Source organism: Phacochoerus africanus, chromosome 11 (genome assembly GCF_016906955.1).
Source record: "Phacochoerus africanus isolate WHEZ1 chromosome 11, ROS_Pafr_v1, whole genome shotgun sequence".
Lineage (NCBI taxonomy): Eukaryota > Metazoa > Chordata > Mammalia > Artiodactyla > Suidae > Phacochoerus > Phacochoerus africanus.
The window spans coordinates 93,060,768-93,087,477 of record NC_062554.1 but is presented as its reverse complement, the minus strand read 5'-3'; the positions used below and the strand labels follow the sequence as shown (position 1 = coordinate 93,087,477).

At 40.9% G+C, this 26,710-nt stretch overlaps 1 protein-coding gene across 1 annotated transcript in view; it reads right to left on the bottom strand.

The window, feature by feature from the left end:
• ELAPOR2 (endosome-lysosome associated apoptosis and autophagy regulator family member 2) overlaps positions 1–26,710 on the bottom strand; it is a 181,981-nt gene that overhangs the window by 83,223 nt on the left and 72,048 nt on the right. The window contains exon 2 of the mRNA XM_047753103.1: positions 1,956–2,076. Within this exon, the coding sequence (XP_047609059.1) occupies positions 1,956–2,076 (121 nt within the window). The remainder of the gene's footprint in view (positions 1–1,955; positions 2,077–26,710) is intronic.

Here is a 26,710-nt window from a genome sequence, read left to right as displayed (position 1 = left end):
TTTGCAATGAGCTAATTCCACAGGGGATATTCAGACTGCTTCTCTTTTAACTGCAACCCTCCTTCACTGAGAGCTGGCCTTCCCTTTGCACAGGTGGCCGGATACACCCAGCCTTGGATCATCTTCTTCTACACTGACCCTACTAATCTCTTAAGATTATAGCTAGAGCAAAGTCTTTCCCTGACTATCTGGGTTCTTAGGTTCCCTCTGTACTCATTTAATATCATTCCCTGAGAAATAATGACATTCTTCCCTAATTTTCCTCATAAGACTTGCTGTTGTTTTGTCTCTCATTTATCGGTAAACCCACACCCATGCTAAAACTCCTCCAGCCAGTATTGAGATACAGTCTCTCTGTGAACAGGAAAGAATTAACTATCCATTTAATTACTTTTCTTATCTTTCATTTAGGGACAGAAGAACTCAGCTTTTAGCAATGGTTGTACAACTATAATTGTAATAAAATTCATTGAGTAATTAAAAGAAAAAGAAAAAAAGGAAGACCATTTGGAAGACTGTAGGAAAATAAAAACAAACTCTGTCTGGGGGGTGGGGGGATGTGCTGGGGGGGGATGGAAATACTATAAAACTGGATTGTGATGATCACTGTACAACTATAAATGTAATAAATTCATTGAGTAATAAAAAAAAAAAATCTCTGACTCCAGCTTTCAAATCTAGGAGAGCCCATGATGGCTTTAAGCAGGAACTTGTGAGTCATCAAATTAAAGGATTTTTAAAAGCAGAGTTTATAAATGAAAATAAAGGTAATGAGTATCTCTCTGTTAATTCATAATGTTGCACTTCAAATCTGCTTAATTGCTAAAAGACAAGCTGTTGAATGTTCAGTTCTTTAGTCTCTCAGTACATGACACTAAAAAGGCAGATTACAGTATTTCCCTGGCAAAAAAAGAAAAAAGCAAAGAAATCCACTGCCAAGGTTCTGTGGATGTGTGTTGCTGGGGATGGCACAACAATGTGACTTCACTTAATGCTACTGAACTGTACACTTAAAAATGATTAAGGAGTTCCCGTCATGGCGCAGTGGTTAACGAATCGACCAGGAACCATGAGGTTGCGGGTTCGATCCCTGCCCTTGCTCAGTGGGTTAACGATCCGGCATTGCCGTGGGCTGTGGTCTAGGTTGCAGACACAGCTCGGATCCCGCGTTGCTGTGGCTCTGGCGTAGGCTGGCAGCTACAGCTCCGATTAGACCCCTAGCCTGGGTACCTCCATATGCCACGGGAGTGGCCCAAGAAATGGCAAAAAAATAAATAAATTAATTAAATAAAAATGACTAAGATGGTACATTTTATGTACTATGTTTAGCAATATTAAGTGTACCAAATGTTAATATGTACACCAAAAATGTCTAAGTTTTTTTTTTAATTTAAAGAAAAAAGGAACACAGAAAGGAACAAATTCTGCAACTCTGCCCTTTAGAGTTTCATGTTAGACATTACACCAGATTTTCTTAAATAAATAAATAAATATAATACCCTTTAATACTACTTGTGTCTCATTAGACTTCAGCCACAAGGGCACCAAGTGCTGAAAAAGGATGCTTTTGCCCTGCTAGTCGTCAATGTTCATTTTTTTCAAAGGTCTTTTTTTTCTTTCTTTTTAGGGCTGTGCCTGTGGCATATGGAAGTTCTTGGGCTGGGGTCGAACTGGAGCTGCAGCTGCAGGTCTACACCACAGCCACAGGAACACCAGATTTGAGCTGCATCTTTAATCTATGCCACAGCTTGAGGCAACACCAGATCCTAAACCCACTGAGCAAGGCCAGGGATCAAACCCATATCCTCATGGATACTAGTCAGGTTTTTAACCCACTGAACCACAATAGGAACTCCTCAAAGGTCTTTTTTATTCTTACAATTAACTTCTCGGGCTAATATGCAGGGCTTACGATTTAATCAGGAAAACAAAATTGTCAAAAAGTCAAAACATACTGCATTCTTTGCCTCTCACTGGGTCAGGCAGGCCGGAACAGTCCACTGCGGAATTCGGAATGGCAACTCTCCACCTGGACCCACTGCTATCGCATTCTGTGTATTCGAAGTGGTAATCTTTCTGCAAATAATCACAAAAACAAGCCTTTGTTAGAGCCAGTTTTAATGGGACAACTATGCTTTGTCAATCATCCCCAAACCTGCCTGGAGGTCTGGATCCAAACTATTCTGTCCGGTTGATCCTCTTTTTTCCCCACTCCCTCTACACAAAGCAGTTTCATGAGTGGGAATCACACCAGGCACTAAGCAGGTGCTGAGGTTCCGACAAGGGCCAGGACAGCCAATGCACTCATGGTGTGACCAGCAATGTGTAGTCTCAGACATCCTAAAAAGCAACAGTCCATGTCATTTTTTGCAGGCTTTTTAATTTTTAAGTAATTGATAGATATACGGGTAAAATAATCCTAGGAAATTGAAGGCTGTCACTGCCCCAAGTTTTTCAAACAAAAACATAAGAGAACTACTCCCACTGACCTAATTCCTCACTCTGTTTAAAATTTAACAGAAGGCATAATCATTAATCATGCAAATACTAACTAAAAGACTACCAGCTTTCAAAGCAGCTCTCCCAGGCTCAATACACTCCCACCCTCGCGGGCTGCCTTCCATCACTGACTGTGAAAAAGACCACTTACTACAGCTGTCAGATGAAGACCAACCTACTCGTCGCTGGCCTTTGGTTGCTTTGAAATGCACCTTCACAGTGACCTCCCTTGCTCAGAGCATATCACACACGTGAGATGCTTGAGCCGAGAGGAACGAGGACAAAATGTCACTGGAGCCTTTCAAGAATGAGAGAAGTTATAAATCTACCCCCAAATCTTTTCAGTTCAGTATCTTAGAAGTTGCTAGTCTGCTTCATCGACTCTGTTTTCCTCCTTTACTGTATCAGTGACAGGAGTGAATGGAAATAGCGTCACATAAGCATCAGGAAATCAGGTGGGGGTGGGGAAGTTTCTGTGTATGTGGAGTGCGTGTGTTTACATGGAGAGAATACCAGTTAAGAAGGTACATCTGGAATAAGACAGGTCGCATTTTGAATTTTCATCCGATTCCTCCACGTATAATCAATATGCTCATTGGACAAGCCACTTTACCTCTCGAGGCATCCGGTTTTTTTTTTCCCCCACTGGTAAAATTAGAATAATAGTATTTCCTATCTTGCACAGCTCTTGTGGAAATTAACCGAAATAATGCAAGTAAAATGTGAGGTGTGTTAAGGTACATGGAGCTGGCACTTAACTCATGGTAGAATTATTATCCTTGAGAAGGACAATGTGGGCACAGAAGATGGTACAGAGAAAGGAACTAGTGGTAAGAGGGTAAGGCACAAACGACCCCAGTCCCTGCCTCCTCAACTTCAATCCCTAAATGCACATCAGATAAGATGAGAAGAGACTGAGAGTCAGAGGAAGTGTAATCACTGGGCTGGAAGCAAAGGACTTCAGGCTACATTCAGACACTCCCCCAGGAGTAAGATTCAGTAGATCCTTAATGCAATCATCTCTGAGAAGTATTTTTTCTCAATTTTTTTTTGCAAAATTTGGTAACAGAAAATTTGAGATTACGTCATTCAACAAGAGTCTAGATTTCAAGTATGTTTTACTACCAATTAAAGGCAAGCCCACATACATTAAAAAATCAATAAAGGCCACCAAATGGAAAAGCCCCTCCAGAGGTAAAGATGAGAGGAAGGAGAGAAGAAGGGAGGAAGGGAAGGAAGAAAGGGAGAGGGGGAGAGAGAGAGGAAAACATAATAAAGTTCACAACATTTGACAACATACAAATGTTAAACACTGTACATCAAAAGTCATCATAAACAAGAGAAAAAGGTAAGCGACAAAAGAGTAAAGAAACACAACAAAGTTTAATTCAAGAATACTGGGTTTCTCCCTCATACACTGTTGATGGGAACATAAATTGGTACAACCACTATGGAAAACAGAATGGAGACAATAAGGTCTGACTGTACAGCCCAGAGAGCTATATCTAATCTTGTGGGATAGGCCACAATGGAAAAAAATATTAAAAAAGGAATGTATGTGTGTGTGTATATATATATATATGTATGTATGACTGAGTCATTTTGCTGTACAGCAGAAATTTTCACTACACTATAAATGAACTATAACTTTCTAAAAGTTCAGAAAAAAAAAGAATACTGGATTTCTGAGTTCTGAAAGTAAATGGTAATGGCTACACAATATGAATGTACTCAAAGCCACTGAACTGGACACTTGAAATGATTATGATGCTAAATTTGATGTTATATATATTTCAGCCTAATTTTAAAAATAAACAATATAAAATAAAAAGAGTACTGATTTTCTAAAAAATCAGTAAGGAAAAGGACAAATAACTATTTAGAAATATGGTCAAATATAAGCAATTCTTTAAAGAACAATACAAATGGCCAAGGAGTTTATGAAAAAAAAGTTGAACATTGCCTAAGAAATACAAATAAGGATTTTCTTCAAGTTGGCATGACATTTAAAATACTTCCTTAAAGCTCTCTAAGGTAATGAAGTCATAAAATGAGCACTTGTGTGCTTCCGACTAGAAAACAAAGTGGTAAGGCTTTCTGGAGAAAAATACGTAAATATGTACCAAAAGCTTTGAAGTATTCAAAATTCTGACTCCAAAATTCCACCTCTAGTATCTAATTTGGAGGGGAGGGGTATTTCATGTGTTCAGTGATTTATGTACAGAATTGCTCATGATTAACTTTGCTACAGGTTGAGGGAGTATAACTAATAATTGAGCATTACAGAATCTCAAATTTACTTTATCTGATATTTTTCACAGGTATTTATATCAGTAAGTACTCATAATTATGTGGATTAGGAAAGTCAGTTATTGGAGTTCCTGTCGTGGCTCTGTGGTTAACAAACCCGACTAGGAACCATGAGGTTGAGGATTTGATCCCTGGCCTCACTCAGTGGGTTGGGGATCCGGCATTGCCATGAGCTGTGGTATAGGTCGCAGATGTGGCTCGGGTGCCACATTGCTGTGAATGTGGCACAGGGCGGCAGCTACAGCTCAGATTCCACCCCTAGCCTGGGAAACTCCATATGCCACAGGTGCAGCCCTAAAAAGACCAAAAAAAAAAAAAAAAGTCAGTTATTATTCCCATTGTTCAAATGCAACTCAGATTGGGTAAATGACTTAGAGCTACCCAGCTAGTAAGTAGCACAGTTGAGAGCACAAGTTAAGCCTACTGTTTATTTACCAGTTTTCAGTTCATATAATGCTGTTGTGATAAAAATAGAAGATTACCTTTTAAAATAGAAGGAGCGGAAGGGGAGTTCCCATCATGGCTCAGCTGAAACGAATCTGACTAGCATCCATGAGGACGCAGGTTCCATCCTTCACTCAGAGGGTGAAGAATCCGACAGACACAGCTCGGACCTGGTGTTGCTGTGGCTGTGGCATAGGCCAGCAGATAGAGCTCTGAATGGACCCCCAGCCTGGGAACCTTCATATGCCATGGGTGTGGCCCTAGAAAGACAAAAAAATAATAATAAAATAGGAGTGGCCAAAGTTTCAAATATAAAAGCCTGATGGTTATAGAAGTCTACTTATACTCATAAGGATGTCTCACACTCAAAGAAAGTACAAGAGCACACAGATAAGCAGAAACCATTAGATTGTCCTCTATTTCTGTATTAGTTTTCTATGGATGCAAAAATTACCATATACTTAGCCACTTAAGACAATACAAATTTACCCTTACATGGTTCTAGAGGCAAAAAGTCCAAAACCTGTACCACTGGGCCAAAATCAAGAGGTCAGCCAGGCTGTGCTTTCTCCAGAGGTGCAAGGGGAGAAGCCCCTCCATGCCTCTTCCAGTTTCCGCTGGCTGCTGCCATGCCCTGTTTTGTGGCTTCTTCACTCCCATCTCTGCTTCTGTGGTCACACTACTGTCTCTTCTGTATCTCCCTCTGTCTCATTCTGCTAAGGACAATGGTAATTGCATTTAGGGCCCACTTAAATTATTAAAAGAAAAAATTCCCGCATCTCAAGGTCTTTAACTTATTCACATCTTCAAAGTCCTTTTTTCTAAAAAGAGAACAATTCATAGGTTCCAAGTATAAGGACAAGACTACCTTCTTTTGGATGGAGGGCATTATTCAGCCTACTACAGGCCACCCTCTGGCCTCAAAGATTCATTTCCTGCCCAAATGCAAAATTCATTCACCACCTACCAACATCCCCTAATGTCTCAACCCACTACAGCATCAATTCAAAGTCCAAAACCTCATCTACATCTCATCAGCTCAAAGGCCTCTGATCTAATCATCTAACTCAGGTACCTGGAAGACTCTGATTATGATCTATAGTGGGGCAAAATTCCTCTTCATCCAAGGACCTGAGTTACCTGCTTTCAAAGCATGATGGTTTTGGACGTTAACAACAACAACAGACATTCCCCTTCAAAAAGGGATAAAGTAGAAGCAAAGGAGGAAGAAAGAAGTCAAGAGTCTCAAGCAATATCAAAATCCAGCTGGGAAAATTCCATGGGATTTCAAAGCCTGGGAATAATTCTCTGTGGTTCATGGCCCCAATCTCTAAGCAAAGGCTCCAACTTCAGAGTGATTCTCATGTTTTGTTTTTGCTTTTGTCTTTTTTTGAAAAGTAGAACATGTTCCCAGTGGAACAGTTTTATTGGTCTGTTTCTTGCATTTCAAGTTGTGGGAATCCAATAGCCTCCCTCCATTTCATCCATCTCTGTCAGTTTCTGGATGTTGACAGTATTTCTGTTAATATTATCAAAAACTTGTGGGTCTCCTGTGCATGTCAGGGACTCAGGCCATTAGATGGAAGATCCTCCGCACATCTTTTCTGGATAATTCCACCTCTACTCCTGGCTTCTGCAGAGATGACTGACATCTACAAATCACACACCTCATTTCTTCAGCATCAGCAAAAGGTTTTCCTGCCACACTCTTGGCCTTCTCTCCACAGCATACTTTCCTAACCATGAATCTCCTAATTTTAACATCTTTTGTAATCTGGATTGGCTGATAATTTCCCAAATCACCAAGTCTGGATTCTATCTTGTTTAACATTTCTCCCCTTGATTTCTCTCTTTCCTCCAACATTTTACTATAAGCAGCAAAAAGGAATCAGGCTATATACCTTCAACACTTTGTTCAGAAATCTCTTCTGCCAATATCCAAATTCATCACTTACAAGTGTTACCTTCCACACAACCACTGGACAAAATTCTGCTAAGCTTTCTGCCCATGTATAACAAAAATCACCTTTCCTGCAATTTCTAATGATGTATTCCTCATTTTTTCTTCTCAGTCCTAACCAGTAGCATGTTTAAAATGTCAACCAACATTCTACTTAGGACAATTTAATGTTCTCTAAGAAAATCCAGGCTTTTTCTAACTGTGCTCCTCACTGCTTCCTGAGTCCTCAATGGGAGGATCTTGAACATCCGTATTTTTACCAACAGTCTTTTCTGGGCAATCTAGGCTTTTTCTCTAATGTGCTTTAAATCCTTCCAGTTTATATATATGCATGACTGGGTCACTTGGCTATATAGCAGAAATGGACAGAACAATGGAAATCAACTATAAAAGAAAAAAATAAAAACCTAAAAAAAAAAACTTCAAGTTTCTGTTCATTATCCAATTATAAGGCCACTTCCAAATTTTTAGCTATTTGTTAAGTAGCTCCCCACTTTCAGGTGGTAACATCTGTATTAGTTTCCCTATGGCTGCTGTAACAAAGTATTACAAATTTAGCACCCTCAAACAGAAATTTCTTCTCTCACAATTCTGGAGGCCAGAAGCCCAAAGCCAGTATCACTGAGGCATTGCCCAGGCCGCTCTCACTCTGAAGGCCCAGGGAAAATCCAAACCTTGCCTCCTTCAGCTTCTGGAGGTGACCAGATTCACTGGCATGTGGCCATATCCTCCTGCCTCAGTGGACACCATGACTTCTTCCTCCTCCCCCTTGTGATTTAGGACCCGCTCAGATAATCCCCATCTCAAGATGCTTATTCACATCTGCAAAACCTTTTCTTTCTTTCTTTTTTTTTTTTTTTTGTCATGTAAGGTAATATTCACAGGTTCCAGGGATTAGAACATGAGTATCTGGGAAGTGGGGGTGGGGTAGTATTCAGGCTCCCAGAATCTCCTCCCACAGAGAAAACTAGATCAGCCATGCAGCTGCTTAATGGTTTTCTTGTTCTTCTTGCACCCAGTGATTTGTATAAGGAAGTCTTTCCTATTTCCACATCCCACTCAGAAGATCCCAGCCCCCATACATAAAATTCAGGCAATTTGTTATCATCCTTGCAAAATAATGATGCTCAGAAGCGTGGCCTGAATTTCAAATGAAGCAGGGCCTCTGAATAAAATAGGTAAGCTCAAGAAAACTCTCTTCCTGCACTGCCTCTGTGTTATTCAGGTCACCATTTATGAGATGAGAACAGCAGTAAGTACATGGAGAAGGTATGTTGTATTTTCTGGCTGCAGCAGTGGATGTCATATGCCAATTAATTCTCCTATGATTCTCTATTCTACCACCTGCTCTAGAATACCTTTGAAATCTAAAGGGCCACAGCTATAAAATTACAAAATTCTTCTGACTCTAGCAGGAAGCTATAATGTGTTTATTTATCATTTAAAAATACTGAAAAGCAAACGAATTTCATGAAGAGGGCAGCTCTTGAGGTCAGGAATTTAGATTGTAGCCCCTGCCAGATGAGTTTTATTTTTTTAAATATTTAATAGGCTATTTCATCTGGGCTGGTAACAAAATTTTTTTTAAATCTCTTTCTGAGGTCAACCCTTAAACCCATAGCAGAGATTTAAGAAAGAGTATGATGCAGTAAAGTCACTATAGATATAATATATACCCCCCAAATATTCTGAATGATATTCAGGTACTGAAAAAAGAGAACTACAGCCCATAACTTTTTAGATTTATATCTTAACACCCCATAACTCTGGCCACAGACCCAAGTAAACATTGAGCCAAACTGATCCCTTGAAAATGGGAATTTTTCTGGGTATCAAAGGGCAATTTTAAAAAGAAAACGTAAATTTTTTTCTAATACAGACACAAAATTAATCACGAAGATTTTATTTAAGTCATTAAACTAACAAGTCGAGCAGGAAGTAAGCTATTGCCACCAGTTCAAAGGAGAATTCAAAGAACACACATACACAGGCAATCAGAAATGTGGAACAAATTAATTAAGAGATGCAGAACTGAGAAATATCAATTGCATTTCAAAGGATAAAAAGCATTCTCATTGGTACAGACAAGAATCATTTGTATTACTATCAGTTTCCTACATCTCACAGTGCTGGAAAATAGTTGAAAGAGTACAAAGACAGAGAAAGATGCAACCCTACAGAAACTGATCATTCAGCAAGGTGCACTAAATAGGACACCCAGTCATCTTTCCTTCCTGTTTCAACATGTTTCACAATTTTTCCTACATTACAGAGCTCCTGACAATTTATCACCAAACTTAATGCTATGAGTCAGAACACACTCTGAACAACAGAACATCCACTCACAAGCCACACTCTCCAAATTATAAACCAGAGGAAGTGCTTGGCCCTATCCTACTCAAGAGATGGCAATTAATTAGACAGGTCTGCAAATCACAACACAATGGGGCACGAAAATATCTCCCCAAATCACAAAATGATGGGATTCCCTCAACACCTTACATTGCAAACATGTGGGAACCAGGAAACAACCCAAAAATAGACAGAGCATGGAATTACTCCTAATCATTGCGGATGAAAAGCTGTGGCTTCGCATCTGCAAGAATGAAGTCACTAGCAACTACAGTCACTGACCTTCAATACACCCTGAACTCTTTTCAGGGTGAAGATGAGAAATGAGGTAATCTGCTTTGGGGAAAAAGCCTGGTAGAATAGGGCTTTAGATAGTCAGACATTTTCAGAAGATTTTATGAGTCCACTTTCTTGTACCTACTCATACCTAGAAAAGCACTAAAATCATTAACAGAGACATCTGCTCTTTGTGACTGGCAGCAATCTTCTGCACAAATGTGTGTCTGACTGCACATACCCCCTTTGCCAAAATCACATTTATACCTCTCTCGCCCACTACCTCTTTGGAGCAGTTCCTCAAAGCTGAGAGGCTGCCTCCTGGGTTATAGTCCTCATTTTGCTCCAAATAAAACTTAACTCACAGCTCTCACATTGTGCTTTTTTCTTTTCAGCAGACATCACCAAACACTTAAGCGAAGATTATCCCTCAAAACAAATCATGATCTCACACACACACACTCACTCACAAGTCAAGTATAGGTCACAGCTCTCAATAACAAAAATTCAAATTTTGTTACCTTATACCTAAACAGAAAATGTCAGGATACACCTAAATAAATATTAGATGCCCATAGTACCCCCTACGAAAGAGTCTCTCCTTGTCCAATCCTTTTTCTCTCTTTTTTTTTTTTTTTTTGGTCTTTTTATCTTTTTCAGGCCACATCTGTGGCAGATGGAGGTTCCCAGCTAGGGCTCCAACCAGAACTGTAGCCACCAACCTACGCCAGAGCTACAACAATGTGAGATCCAAGCCACATCTGCAGCCTACACCCAGCTCAGGGCAATGGCAGATTCTTAACCCACTGAGCAAGGCCAGGGATCGAACCCACGTCCTCATGGATGCTAGTCGGGTTCACTAACCTCTGAGCCACAATGGGAACTCGCTCCTTGTCCAATCTTTAGTCAGCCTCCTCTGAACCCTCTTCTCAATGAAGCCTTGACCTCTGGGCTTCCATGTTCATCTTTGCATCAACCAGTTTTATCAAGAATCCTGTCAAGTCAATTAAGCTAGACTCCCCCCTTACCCCTAACGTTTTCTCTTAGTAATTTTCCATCTACTGACCCTCACCCTGCTCCTTCACTAAAAATACCCACTTGCTCATGCTGTATTTGGAACTGAGCCCAATTCTATACTGAGGTCTCTTTTCTCCTATTGCAATAATTCCTGAATAAAATCTGCTTTTATCACTTTACCTATGGACCAGCTCTAGTTTTCTGACACTCCCTATCGCAAGAGTCATTTATATGACAAAAGCCACACAGTGCTCATGGAAAAATCTGGGGTATCATCTTCTAATTATGATAATCTCTCTGCTATAGTTTAACTATACATAGGCCAATTTTAAAATCAATCTCACATATAACAATAACATGCATATACGTATATATACATCTTGACATTAAACAACACACATTTTATATCCTGATAATATGCATCATTTATCATGATTTATATCTATATCAATATACATCCTTTTTCTATAACATCAATATATATCATTCTTTACTATATGACAATTATATTAAATAAGTACTATGACATAAATGTTATGAGAGAGATTTAAATAACTGTAGCAAACACTCCCTGTACTCAATAAACTTATGATTTTGTTGGAGCACACAGGATGGGGACACGTACACACACACACATCCTACATAATTTTATTTAAAAAGCATAAATATTAAGGGCTTCAAAGTGGAATAGTACATCATAACTCAGTGTGCAAGAAAAACTCTATCTGGTAAAAATTACCAAGAAAAACCCCTCAACTTTTGCAAAAAGTAACATGTATACCACTTCTCAATAAAATCACCACAGCCAATTTTTACTTAAGCCCTTATCAGTTACTCATTTCTTAGCAGTCAAATGACTTTTTTTTAAGGGCTAAGTTTTCTAGGAAAAAAAAAAGGTAGAATGTGCATGATGTGACCTCATTATATCATGATTTCAGAGTCAGAGGAATTTTCTGTCACCTTGAACCACTTGAAAAGGCTTTTAGGTCAAAGCCTTGAAAGACAGGCAGGGTTTGTAACTACTTTAGTACTTACCAGTGCCTTCATAACTAGCTGGTTTAATTGGGTGTGATAAATAGGCCAATGCTGAATACACCCAAAGACACGCCTTGAAGCACATTAGTCTAAGAAGGGTGGGTAGATAGGTGATGAGCGAACTAACAAAAGAACAAACAAAGCTGCTTGCTCTACAGTAGCTGTATTCACAGTACTGCATGAGCCCTGCCTAGGCTCTGTAGTCCATTAAGACCTGACCATGGTTCATTATAAAGACGCAGTAGATGAGCACAAATTTAAGTTTATAGAACCCAAAGCAGTAGAAGCAGCAGAAAAAAAAGTACTGATACGTAAGAACATACACAGAGGGAAGGGACCAAAAATAGCAAACGTAATCCATTTTTTTAATATAAGGCTCCTTATCTTTGAGTATTTTTATGTGAAATGTGGACCACAGCATAGCCTTAAATTTGATGAGACCGCAACTCCTCTGGGAGAAAGGCCCTCAAATGGAAGTGCTCAGCAAAGTGTGTGACACCCTTAATTGAGAGAGCCAGACAGACAGCGGGAAGGCAAAGGGTGGAGCACATGAGGCTCTAGTGCTCAGCCCAAATATCGCAACTCCCATTCCAGGAGGTGAGCGGTACTCATCCTACTCCATGGGGAGGTCAAAAGCCAGGGCTACTAGGGGTGCAGACACACATGCAACTTACAATATCAATAAGTATGGGAGCCTACAGCACTGTGCAGAAACATTTATATTCAGATTTTTCTTTTATAAAAGGAACAGGGACTTAGTTACCATGGGAACCTAAAGCTAAGTAAAGCAATATGTATCTGATCTATTTATGACACATCCTCTTCTCAGCATATGTAGACACACTTGCTTTTTAGAAATTATTTTGAAAACGTGCATGTTTCAAACCCGAGTTCTATGTCTGTCCTTGTAAACCAGGCCTTACAGGTACTTGACTCATTTTGTAATTCAATATATATTCACTGAGCTTCTCCTCCCTGCCACTGGGTAGACGCTCCAGATAACCCAGGGAACAAAGTAGCCAAATCCTTGCTCTTTTGGGACTTACATTTTAGCGTGAACAGAAATGTATAGGGTTTCTTAGAAAGGCCCAGCTTAGACCATTTTCCTTCTCTGGCTCTTAACCCAAGCTTTAAAGGGGTCCACAGACTAGATCCCCGCCTCCCCTCTGTCAGGACTAAACCTAAGACCTAAGCAGCTCCACTAACTCCCTGCCCCTCAGGTTCCTCCTCACCTATGCCTGTAGTATTACAGGCCATTTCTCAGGTTGGCACCGTTCTGGATAAAAGGAAACGAACCACATCCTGCACTGTCAGGCACTGACAAGGAAAGTTGCAAAGCAAGAACATTCTGAAACAAGTCTACCCATGAAGAAATGGAGGAAACTTCGATTTTCTCAAGAAGCCCCGCAGCACGACCATCTCTAATACCGATATTAGAAATATTAGTTTTAAAAATGTTTATAGGAGTTCCTGTCGTGGCGCAGTGGTTAATGAATCCAACTAGGAACCATGAGGTTGCGGGTTCGGTCCCTGCTCAGTGGGTTAACTATCCGGCGTTGCCGTGAGCTGTGCTCTAGGTTGCAGACACGGCTCGGATCCTGCGTTGCTGTGGCTCTGGCGTAGGCAGGTGGCTACAGCTCCGATTCAACCCCTAGCTTGGGAACCTCCATATGCCACAGGAGCGGCCCAAGAAATAGCAACAACAACAACAACAAAAGACAAAAGACAAAAAAAAATGTTTATAGAAGATGCTGAAGAAAATGTCTGACTTGTATAAAAAAGCCTTTAAATGCATGCAACTGTTATTTTGTTATCTAATTACACTTCAACTTGCTGAATTAAGTACACATTTATTGCTACTCCCCAAAAACTTGTTAAAAAGTGGAGTTCCTTAAGAAAGTAGAGAGTAAAGGAACAAAAATATTATAAATTACAAATAAAGAGGCTAGAAGTTACAAGGACAACAGATGCGGTGTCAATAATTTTTTGGAAGAAGGGAAGCCTAGGTGAGCTCCCCATGCTAGCTGACTTATCAAAGCAGGAAAGCTAAGGGCTGGACATCCAGGTGATAAGAAAGCTGATGTGAGCCACAGAAAGCCTCAGAATTGAAGACATCAACTATCTCAGGAAACAAACAGATTTACAGACAGAAAAATGGAAAATCTGTTTGAGAATGTAGACCCCTCCATGCCCTTCCATACCTGACAAGAGAAAAGAACTACTTCCTCTGGAAAAACTGAATTAGAGATATTCCAGATTCAGGGACATCATAAGGAACAAATGAAAGAAAAGGGGTCTTACTGAAAATGGTGGGCTGCGAGTTCCCGTCGTGGCGCAGCGGAAACAAATCCGACTAAGAACCATGAGGTTGCGGGTTTGATCCCTGGCCTCACTCAGTGGGTTAAGGATCTGGCGTTGCTGTGAGCTGTAGTGTAGATCACAGACGCAGCTGGGATCTGGTGTTACTGTGGCTTTGGCTTAGGCTGGCAGCTGTAGCTCCAATTCAACCCCAAGACTGGGATCTGGTGTTGCTGTGGCTTTGGCTTAGGCTGGCAGCTGTAGCTCCAATTCAACCCCAAGCCTGGGAACCTCCAAATGCCACAAGTGCAGCCCTTAAAAAAACAAAGAAAAAAAAATGGTGGGCTGTGTGAACCGCTGTGTACTGAGTGATGAGACCCAGCCCAGGGAGTCTCCCCCTCCAGCAACATTGAAACCCAAGCCAAGCTAACTGCCACATCGTGGTCCTTCCACTTGAACCACTGCCTGCAAACTAGCAGCCACCTTCCTGCTCCCCCAAAGGGGACCTCAGTGAATGTTATCTTTCACATTAGAACCCTTACCTCTCTCACTTCAACTGATTTTTCACATCTGCTTACCCTAGAAATAAGATTTGCTGGAACATAACTTTGATATACAATATCCTTATTGGGTTTTTTTTGTTGTTGCTGTTTTTCTTTCTAGGGCCACACCTGCAACATGTGAAAGTTCCCAGGCCAGGGGTCAAATTGGAGCTGTGGCTGCTGGCCTATACCACAGCCACAGCAATGCCTGATCCTTAACCTGCTGAGCAAGGCCATGAATATAACCCACATACTCACGGACACTATTTTGGGTCTTAGCCCGCTGAGCAATAATGGGAACTCCATACTATTGCCTTATTGTTGGTAATAAAAACACTAACATTTCCAGACCACTTTAAGCTTCCCAAGATAATTTTCATAATATTAGCCTACTTGAACTGGTCCAAAGCATAGCCCTACATAGTAGGCAGGTGTCTTACCTCCATGCTCCACTGCCCTATTTTCATCACCATCTTCTGCTGCCTGGTTGACTACCAGCAACCTACCCAGCATTACTGCTTCTGCTCTTGTCCACATCCACCACACTCTGCAGCCAGTTCTAATTATGTCATCCCTGCTCAGAACCCTGGGAGAACTTCAAATTAGCCTGAGGACAAAGTCTACAATCTTAGCATAGCATAAAATGCCTTTCTTGATTCATTCTCTGCTTCCCCAAGTTTCATTTCTCGATCTTCTGTGTGTATGAAACACTGAAACAACAGCCTCAAATATACTTATATACTTCCTCTCTCCAGGCCCTAAACATTACTAACTCTCAGCCTGGAAGACCTCCTCTCTGCTCATACTCTGCAACAGCATAAAGAGAGCTCCATAATCACAAAGAGCCATGTGGCAGTTTCTCCTTCAGGCCCATGTGGACCATCTGCAGGACCAAGGGCAACAGCAGGAACCAAAGTGGTCCTTTATCTCCCATACTCACCCCACACCTTCAACAGCCTCCTCACCTGTAAGTGATGACCCCAGGTGGCACCCCCAAGCTCTGTCAGTGCTCCTCCCCCAACAAGAGTCTACAGTCTGGAGGATGGACCTGGGAAAAGCCCTTGAACATTCTGGGAAGCAGACCTGGGCCTTTAAAGCATGTGATTCCAAGGTCATGTTAGCCAGAGTCTGGTATAAAAGGGGAAGGAGGGGACCATGACATCCAAGGGGCACATCTCCTAGGCACACAGACTGCAAGGCAGGAGGAAGAACACAGCCAGAGGAAGACCAGAGCGGGGCCCTCTATAGCACAGACCAAAGTAGGGGCCCCTCTTGCCTGGTCTGAAGGTGCAACTGATTACAAGATCCCAAGAAAAGAGCAGCTGGAAAGAGATCTACCACTTCATTAGACAGAATTTCCAGAGAGAGGGAAGGAAAATCAGCCTACTTCTTAAACAGTTCTTGGATGGAGGTAATTTTTTTCTTTTTTTCTTTTTTTGGACTCACCAAAAATAAAACTATAAAATGGTATACAAAAGTCGAATATTCCAAAAGGGAAAAAAAAATCTCTGGAAATTGATGTGTTATGTTGAATTACATAGAGCTGAGAATTTATGTGTATATAAATGTAAAGTCCAAATTTTTCTACATTAATCAGGCTGAAATTGAAAAGGCACCTTTGCTTCTGCAAAATTTGAGCAACTAGTTCCTATTTATTAAGCACAAAGAGAAACTGCATCAAAAGTTTCAGAAATGTGTTAAATATAACCCATGACACAGAGATTCCACTTCTAATTCTCGACACATAATCCAAGGAAACCATAATAGTTTGCATCATCACGGTAATATTTAAAATAAGGGTGGGGAAAAAAATGTAATTGTAATGTATACATGTAAGGATAACCTGACCCCCTTGCTGTACAGTGGGAAAAAAATAATAATAAATAATTAAAAAAATAATAAAATAAAATAGTCAAAACTTGAAAACACTTTTTTTTGGCTGCACCCACAGCACATGAAAGTTCCCGGGCCAAGGATCAAACCCAGGCCACAGCAGCAACCCAAGCCACTGCAGTGACAACATCAGATCCTTATCCAGCTGTGCCACAAGAGAACCCTTTGAAAACACTTTAAATGTGCAATAATAAAGGAGTAGTTGATAAATTCTTGTGCACTCATGATGAGATTTTATATAGCCCATTCTAAAATGATAATGCCATTGCCATAACTTCATGAAAATAATTATGATATTTAAGTATAATATAAAGGTTATATAAAACAGTATGTCTGAACTTGTGGGTATATAATACTATATGGAAAAATGACTATAGGTATGTATACCAAAAGGTTGACAGCCGTGAAATGAATGTGGAACATACTGATTTTCTTAAATTGGAGAATAGTTGATTTATAATATAGTGTTAGTTTCTGGTGTAGAGTAAAATGATTCAGTTATACATATATATGTATACATATTCTTTTTCATATTCTTGTCACTATGGTTTATTACAGGATATTGAATATAGTTTCCTGCGCTATACAGAAAGACCTTGTTTCAGATCATACCAATTTTTTTGTGTGTGTGATTCTGTATTTTTTTATTTTTCTACAGTTAAAAATGTACTACTTCTCTTAAGTTCAGGTAGTTGCTTTGCCAAGACATAAAAAAGTGTTCCCCTTCTCCTGACTTTAAAATAGCTAGCTGATGGGACATGCAAAAATTCGAAGGACATCATAATGAAGCTGATTCCATTATCGTGGATTAGCTGCTCAGTCTAGATTAGTTTCTCTGATAGGTATCAATCACTAGTATGGCTTTAAGGGCACAAGACAGAAGTTATAAATTCTGTAGAAGGCAGCATAGAAAAGAAGATGCCCAGCTAAAGTACAGTAGGAGCAGGTAGATACAAGGATTCAAAGTGGATACAAAATGGCTAAGGAGCAATGGGAGGGGGTGGATGGGAGAAAAGAGAACAAGACAGTAAAGGAAAGATCACAGTTTGCTGATCTCAGAATTTGCCTTAGGGCAAACTCCATATCTGAATCCAGCTAAGCCACTGGCACAGTTTTATAAAACACAATTTAAATTCAAAAGCAAATTCTTGTGCTGCCACTTGAAATTGAGCTTTTCTTGTAAAGAGTCTACAGAAATAGCATAGGTGATAATCAACTCTGAAAATTTTGACATGTGAATCATGTTTTTGCTTGCAAATTGTATAAGCTAAATAAATAAAAATAAGCTAGTTATTTAAGTTCTTTTACACTCAATTGACCCTATATAAGAATCTCTCAAATTAACAGAAAAATTTTAAAGAATCATATAATCCTAACACCTATCGTCATAAGTACACCCCTAGAAAATAAACTTCAAAAATCTGTTGGGAGTTCCCATGGTAGCTCAGCAGTAACGAACCCAACTAGTATCCATGAGGAAGCAGTTTCAATCCCTGGCCTTGCTCATTGGGTTAAGGATCCAGCATTGCTGTGGCTGTGGTCTAGGCTAGCAGCTGCATCTCTAATTCAACCCCTAGCCTGGGAAGTTCCATAAGCCTTGAGTAAGACCCTAAAAAAAAAAAAAAAAGAAAAAGAAAAAGAAAAGCTGTTAAAAGGAGTTCTTACTATGGCATAGTGGGTTAAGAATACAACTGCAGCAGCTTGGGTTGCTGTGGAGGCATGGGTTCAATCTCCAGCCTGGCTCAGTGTGTTAAAAAGGATCTGGCATTGCCACAGCTTGGGTATAGGTTGCAGCTACAGCTCAGATTCAGTCCCTGGTCCAGGAATTTCCATATTCCATAGGTGTGGCCATTAAAAAAAAAAAAAATCTGTTAAAATATTTTTTTTTAATCACAAAGAATAGATATCTATTGTTCTGTCTGTCTGGCATCCTTTTCCCATTTCTTTGGGTAACAGCTTGCCTCCTGTCCACTTCATCCTTTGAGGACCTCTTCTAAGATTCCAGACAGCTCTGATTGGGCAGCCAATCACAGGACTCCAAGCCCTAACATGGACATGTTACCTGGCCAGTTTTAACAGACTATTCACAGGAGCCAGCCAGGATGGAGAACACCTAACACAGCTTTTCTTTCCTACAGTGCACAAAATGCAGAAAGCAAGACTTTGTAAAATAAATGATAGCCAGGTGGTTTGGGGAAGAATATCCAAACTTGAATAACAACATGGTAGTGAGTTTGCTCGTTTCTTTTCTTCCTTCATCTCTTGGCTTTGAGCTGAAGGTGGGCCAGATCAGGGAACTGCCTGATCGGTGTGCACTATAAAATCTACAAAAGAATCTCATCTTTCTGGCCAGAAGACCAAGAAAAGGGATCCCTGTTAGCTGGATGGTGGGAGGAGAGGAGGGGGTAGGGGAACACATGCTTTCCCCCCACCCCCTTTTCTCTCTGCCAGACCTGTTCCAAGGCTGCCACCACTTGCAGAACTACACTGATGCCACCAGCGACACAGGTGCCTAATAACCCAAGAGAAAACCTGTCTCTCTGGATAATGGAACTGGAACAAGGCCCCCCTGCTGTGCAAAGAGTTCCAGAGAAAACCCTTTGTCCCCCTTATTTCTCTTGCCACTTCATCCTGGTCAAGCGAACTAAAGAAAAGCATGGAAACTACAATGACGCAGTAATCCATCTTTCTGGCCAGATGAAATATGAAAAGGAATCCCTTAGAAAATATCCTAGAGTTACAGAGAAGAGGACTTGCTAGTTCTGTATATGAATCAACCCAAGGCTCACCCTCAAGCTAGGCATGTGTGGAATATAGTCAAAGCAGCACGGCAAAGTCACAGAAAACTCAACTACAGTATAAACCACCACTTCAAATCCTATCTCCCCTCCCCCCTTCAAAATAGCAAAAGCTTTGAAAATTCAATTAATACTGGAACCATCACACACAGAAAGTGATCTATGATCTGAACCTAACCAGGTCAGCTTCTTGCTAACACAAACAAACAAAACTTTCTATAGAAGATTTTAAAAGGACCCAGAGTCTCACAACATAATATTTAAAATATTCAGAATACAACCCCAGATTACTTGGTATATAAAGAACCCAGAACATCTGACCAATAGGCAAGAAAAGATAATTGGCATGTAACAACCTGAAATGCAGATACTAGAATTATCAAGGCAAGAATTTAAAGCAGCTAGTTTAACTGTCTTCCATGAGATAATTATTTTCAAAATTTAGATATTATTTATACTGCCAAGTTTTTATTACACAAGAAATAAATATTTACTGTAGAAAAATTAGAAAATACAGATAAGGATGGTTTTCCTAAATTTTCTTGTCTACCTGTAATAAAATTAGAGTTTCTTCCCTCCTTATCTTGCAGGACTGTAAGCATAAGCGAACTAACTGAAACCACTATAAAATACGAGATGATTATTCATATACAAGATACAGTAATACTTTGGTTTACATGCAGGAAACTCTTACTGAATTATTATATTTCAGGCCATGCACTATACTGGGCACTAGAAAAGGACTGGAACCACTTCAGTTCATTGCAGTTGACAACGATTTTGACAACTATTTCCTGATTTGATTCTTATTTGTGAGGGAGATGGTACCACATTTCCTCAATTCTAAGATGCAAATCCAAAGACCTCTGAAATCCACACCAAAATGCACCTGTCACTAGCTATGCAGAATGACATAACTGTCACAGCCTACCCAAACAGAACAACAAGTCAACTACCTTCCCTTGGAATTATCACTGCAGTTGAGCTGTTTGTGTCCAGAAGTTGGATTTTATCTTTATTTGTGGCTTACAAGGTCTGAACAAAAAATTATAATGATGTGGCATAGACACCAAAAGTAAGTGCCTAAAACCACCTCGCCCCAAGAGGTAATGCCACCAGGGAGAAGTGGCCTATTCCCTAGAGGTTTAAAAGCTAGAACAGAACTCCTTCGTGCCACCTGAAGGACTCTCACTGGTATGTTATCTGCTAAACACTTCTGGATAACTCCAAAGAGACAGTTTTTAATTACAAATGACAAAACTATAAACACATAACCTAGTAGGAAAACAGAAACTTTTAAGGATATTTATAAAATAACCCAAATCATTTACATTAGCAAATACAAATTAAAAAATAAATAAGAAATGTGAGACCATAATTCAGCCTTAACTATATAACACCCTAAGAACTAAGTATATAAACTGGCAGATTCCTAAATCCAGTTGAGCCAGGGCATAAGCCCATAAAACAGAAGAGCCTTGGCAGTGATGAAAGCCAGAATGTGGAGAGAAGGTAAGAGAGTGGGTAGAATAATAAAAGAGGAAAATTAGGCAAAGACCAATGTCATGGAAAGCAAGACAGAGGTTGTATCAGGTCAAGCCAATACAAACCAGGTTTTCAGGAAAGGTTTAGAAAAGAAATACATCACTCCATCTAGGGACTGCTGAGAGTCATAATTCAGAAGAATCTAGATACTTTACATGAAGGCAGAGTCTCAGCCTTTGACAGAGATATTAAAGAAAAATGAGGTTAACAAACCTGACTAGTATCCACGAGGACGTGAGTTTGATTCCTGCCCTTGCTCAGTGGGTTAAGGATCCGGAGTTTCAGTGAGCTGTGGTGTAGGTCGCAGATGTGGCTCGGATCCTGCGTTGCTGTAGCTGTGGTGTAGGCTGGCAACTACAGCTCTGATTAGACCCCTAGCCTGGGAACTTCTATTTGCTGCAGGTGCAGCCCTAAAAAGACAAAAAAGAATGAAAAATGATATTTAGTTAATATATTTATGTTATTTGGGGGCTAGAGGAAAATATGGTACATTCAACACAAAGGAGATTTTTACAACCTTCTGAAAAAGTTAATAAAAATCTGGTGCATTTTAAAATAAATGGTGCTTTAGAACTGAGGAAATAGGATATTGTGAGAAATCCGAGACTCAAGATTTCTGAGATCCAGCCACACGTGTAAGGCAGAAGAACTAAGAGTCAAAAACAGCACAAGTAAAATTGTCTTCACTAGAGCACATCTCCTAACATAAGCATTTACTCATATGTATTACCGGGACTTCCCTCTTTTGTTCCTGGCTTTCTGAGTCCTTCCTACCTCAGCGGGACCCCCACCCCGTCCAATGGCCTTTCTGTACTTCTTCCCTGGCCCCGTCAGTGCACTTTGCTACTCTCCTCACAACAACTCTAAATTCAACACTAATATGTTCAAGCCCTATACTGAAGCTCAGTCCCTTCGCTCTCAACAGATGACCTCGCATCCGACCTCGAAAAGAAAATAAAAGCCCCTCAGGCATGAATTTCCCCAAGTGTCTCTCTTCTTCCAAGAGTGTCCATGCAGTACCAACTTCCTTAACCTACTTGCCTCCTTCCCCGTGGGTCCCACAGGACAATGCATCCTTCCTACTTTACCAAACAAGTATCTCTGACTGTTCTTCAAGCCTCCTCTTCTTCTCAACTGTGTTCCATTCATGATTCTGCCTCTCACTCTCTTCTGACTCTCTCCTCAACATATAAATTATCCACGTCTCTCTCATCATGAAGAAAAGAAAAAAAAAATCCTACTGCCCCTGAGTGTTGGTGGTTCATTATTTGCTCCTCAAATCCATTCTCCATCTTCGTTTGCCCTGGTGGCTGACCTCTCTAGACTTGATCATTCAGAAGCCTTTACCCTGTGGGAGGTGCAAGCAAGAGATGAGAGGCAAGTACTTACTCCCTGTCCACCTTCCACAGCCACTGAGCTTCCCTAACACCATCCCTCCCTCCCACTGCCCCGTCAGCCCTCGGAGGGCTAACAGCTTCCTGATCCGTTCTTACAAGTCCCTGGTGCCTCTGTTGTAGGTTTTCACTAAATCAGCCCACACCTCCATAAAGTTTCTTCACGGAACTATGTTCAGTTGAACTTTTTGTGTGAGCTGTTTTCTGCTGGAATTCTGACGGATACAACCTCATGTCCCCCTCCAGCTCCTTTCCATTTCTTTCAGCCATGCTCCCTCAAAGGGTCACCTTAACTCCCCATCCTCACTCTCTCTCATACCCCTCAACTCTCTATAATCTGGCTTCTGCCTCCCATGAATCCACTAACCTGATCTTTCAAGTACGGTATTTAAGACCGTTTATGATCTGGCCTTATGTCCTAGCTCTATCTCCCACCATCTTCCATGAAACCATGGGCTCCAGCACAGGATTCTCTCCACCTGGAATGTCCTCCTCTGCTTCGGGCACCTAGTGAACCCTAGGCATTGTGCAAGTCAACTCAGGAAGCACCTCCATCTGGGAATCCTTCCCTCACTTACCAGCCTCCACCAGCCAGAGTTATTTGTTCTTCACACGCACCCCCAGCTCCTGTACACAATTCTTTGCACTCATCACATTTTATCATTACAATTTACCTTGGAATCCCACAAAAGATGACCTCCCTCAGAGCAGAATGACCCTACAATCCCCAGAAATCAGAGCTTGAGACAAAGGCTTACGTGAGAACACTTTATTGAGAAATGCAATTCCAAGGAAACAAGAGTGAGGCAGGAAAGGAAAAGAAGGCAAGCATAAGAGAATGTGTCACCAAGATGGCCATAGCTTCCTTACGAACTGACTGCTCAAACCTGCAGAATATCTTCAGAGGGGCAGTATGAAATTACAGGACCTCCAAACAGCCAGTTCAGAAGCAGAAGAAAGAAGAATTTACCCAGTGACTCCTCTCATTGGTCAACGTTCGGTCACATGGGATGTTAATTCCCCACTGCTTGCAGTTTGCACTTATGTGAGTGGTGATCAGGTCCCCACTGTGTGCTAGTGGCAACAGGGAAAGCTTATGGCTTCAGAAAAGGAATCTAAATCATCTGTGATCACAGTTACCCAGCCACATGCTTAAAATTAAACTAAGCAAAAAAGATAGAGTTGGAGTTCCTACTGTGCCTCAGTGGGTTAAGAACTTACATCTGTGAGGATGTGGGTTCAACCCCTGGCCTTGCTCAGTGTGTTAAAAATCTGGTGTTGCTATAAGCTGTCACGTAGGTGGCAGACGTGGCTTGGATCCCAAGTTGCAATGGTGTAGGCCGGCAGCTGCAGCTCTGATTTGACCCCTAGCCTCAGAACTTCCATATGCTATAGGTATGGCCAAAAAAGAAAAAAAAAAAAAGGTAGAGTTAACAGCCAGCTGTCTCAATCATCAAGCAGAAAAAATTTGCCTGTGTACACAATCAGATGTGTCAGAGTTCTTGATAATGATGAATGAAAATCTGAGCCCAGGCCACATTCACACCTTTTGCTTCAGCCAGCCAGCCACAGAACCTATGGCTGGAAGGCATCTTGAAATGTCATTCATTCCATCTCCTCCCCTATAGGCAGGATGATATCATAAATATAACAGAGTTTCCTTGGAAATTTCCAGGACAAACTTCAAAACTGTAAGTTAAGTCTCTTCCTCCTAAAGCCAAAGAGCAGCACCCACTGCAGCGTAGTCTCCATACGTAGCAAACCAAACAGAGAGTAATTCGCCAGAGGTTCATGCTGGGCTCCAGAGAGTGGTTGCTGGAGAACCAAATTTCATCAAAATGAAGTCAAAGGGGTATTCAAAATTCTTCTGTGCTATCACATCACTGAATTACATACTGCTTTAATAAAGGCTGGACAAGCTTTCAGTAATGGCCTATTTGTACATATATTGTTAAGTATTTGACTCATAGGTGATACTGGAGAAACTACCATCCTCTCAAAAATTAAATTTAAAAGTGAAGCTCTCCCTTAACATTTTTATTTAAATGCTTCTACCTAAAGGTTCGTTTGGATTGCCTCTGTGCCAGAATTTAAGGTTTCTGTTAAAAGAATTCAGATATTTCCAACTATGCTCTTGGCTATAATCATTCCTCTTTATACCAAGAGGCAGAATGGCGTAGTTGATCCAAGTACAGGACTCTGAAACGAGGCATGACTGGATTCATGGGCAGGTTGCTTAACTTCTTGTCATGGGTGAAATAGGGGTTATAGCAGTATCTCCTTCACAGAATTTTTGTGAAAACTAAATGAGTTGAGATAGGAAAGTATTTAAGACAGTGCCTGGGTCACAGTATCCACTATGGAAGTATCACTACTGTTCAGTAGGATAGGAAAGGGACTCGGACATGGGTGATTCAAAACAGGCCATTTATCGTTACCAAAAAGAGGAGGCCTGAGATCAAACAGTGAAGACACATGCAGCTACCAGAGGAATGCTCTTCGGATCATCTCCCTAAAACCTTTTTCCCATGCAAATAAGGCATCCTCGCCCAGAACCAATCAGAGGGTCCAAACACGGTCCCCAAACATAGAGCAAAACAACACTCAACCCTTATGCATGCACTGCGCAGGGGAGTTGGGACAGGCAACTGGTAGATTTGGGACAAGAGAATAGGGGTCCCCAAACAGGTCTGTGATAGAGGAATATAAGGAAAGTCCCAGCTGTGGCCAGCCCCAGTCCCTACCCAGGGCAGCCCACTCTCTGAGGGTGTAAATAAAGTTTGCTGTCCACTGCTACCTGACACTTGATTGTGACCTCTGACCTCTGAGGCAACCGGGAGGATTGAGGAATGGCTCATTAAAAGAGCCCAGGTCAGAGCTGTTACACTGTGCTGTCAGGATGGTTCAAAATTCCCTTCAAGCCAGAACCGCTCCTGTTCTCAGTTGATTGCTGCTCCCTAGAGAGACCGCCTACCCTCCAAGACCACTGGGTCTATCCTGGAGCTGCTGCAGCACCTCCAGGCTGGAATATCCTCCCACTAGACTGCCTGCCTCCATCCTTAGGCAACAAAGCCCACTAGCTCTATCCTGGTGCCACTACAGCCCTTCTCTGCCTGCACCTCCAAATCCTTGAGTGTAGGCAAGGACTGACCGAGGGAGGGATAGTGCAGAGCTGAGGAACATGACATGACTATTACTACAAAAAACAGTTTAAGCATGGTTTTCAAAAACCACGGCTGCACCCAAATCATGATAACCTAGCCTTGCTGCATGTCTGTGTGCACGTCCCCCTTGCCCTAGAGAAGCTAAGTGACCCAAGGGAAAGGATGATGCCATCTTTATTTTTATAAATCTCAGAGTCTATCATGAGCCTAAAACTGTACACACCTGAGCCACAGTACACACTGAGTTGCATGAAAAATTAACCAAAGAGAAAACCTAGGTGAGTAAATCTACCTGTCTTTCAAGCACATTGGCAATTAAGTAGAAAATGACCCAATTTAACAGTGTGTGATAAAAGCATAAATAACTATACATTAGAATCGCAAAAGCCCTTCAAAATAGTGAAATGTTCTCATGCAATTAAAACAAGGGGAACACATGAAAGCTAACCAATCACCTATTTTTGTGGGAGCTGCATAATTAGAGAACCAACAGATTGTAGATATTTCTTAAACACGCAATTTTAATCAACTTTGGCTTTGTTTCCCTTTTAAATTATGCAGGCTATATGTTCGGGGTCCAAATATCTTTTTGTTTAGCTATAATGAAGAAAGTAAAATAGCACATACAAACACGTGCCTAGCTAGAGCTGGAAGATTTCTCGCACAGTGGCTTTGGCTACCTTGGCTCCCAGTTTGGGACAATCTGCAGCTGACGGGCTGGCAGCAAGCAAGCACACGCGATGAAGTTCAGTAGGCTACAGGCTATTTATCTTTTTCCATTGCAAAGTCTTCTGAACAGTTGCAAATGTAAACAAGCACACTAGCACACACAGCCCATTTTTAAAAGTAACGTGCACATATTTTTGTCCTTTATATTTAAATAAAAGAAACTGCCACTGCCAATGTTACTTACTACCACTTAGGCAGAAGTGACTGGAATGAAATTCACAAGGCAGAGATGATTTGGGTTTCACCCCACACTATATCCCCACGTGACAGCTCTGACTCCTGTTGTCATGTTGTTTGTTCTTGATTCTTTGCTTCAGGTTTCAAGTGGAATGCCCTGAGTGCTGCTCTTTAAACAGAGATCTCAAGGAGCAAGTAATTTACAACTTTGAAATATAAAGAAAATATTGCCTCCTTATTATCATAGAATAAGATGATAAGCCCCCAAACCTTGGAC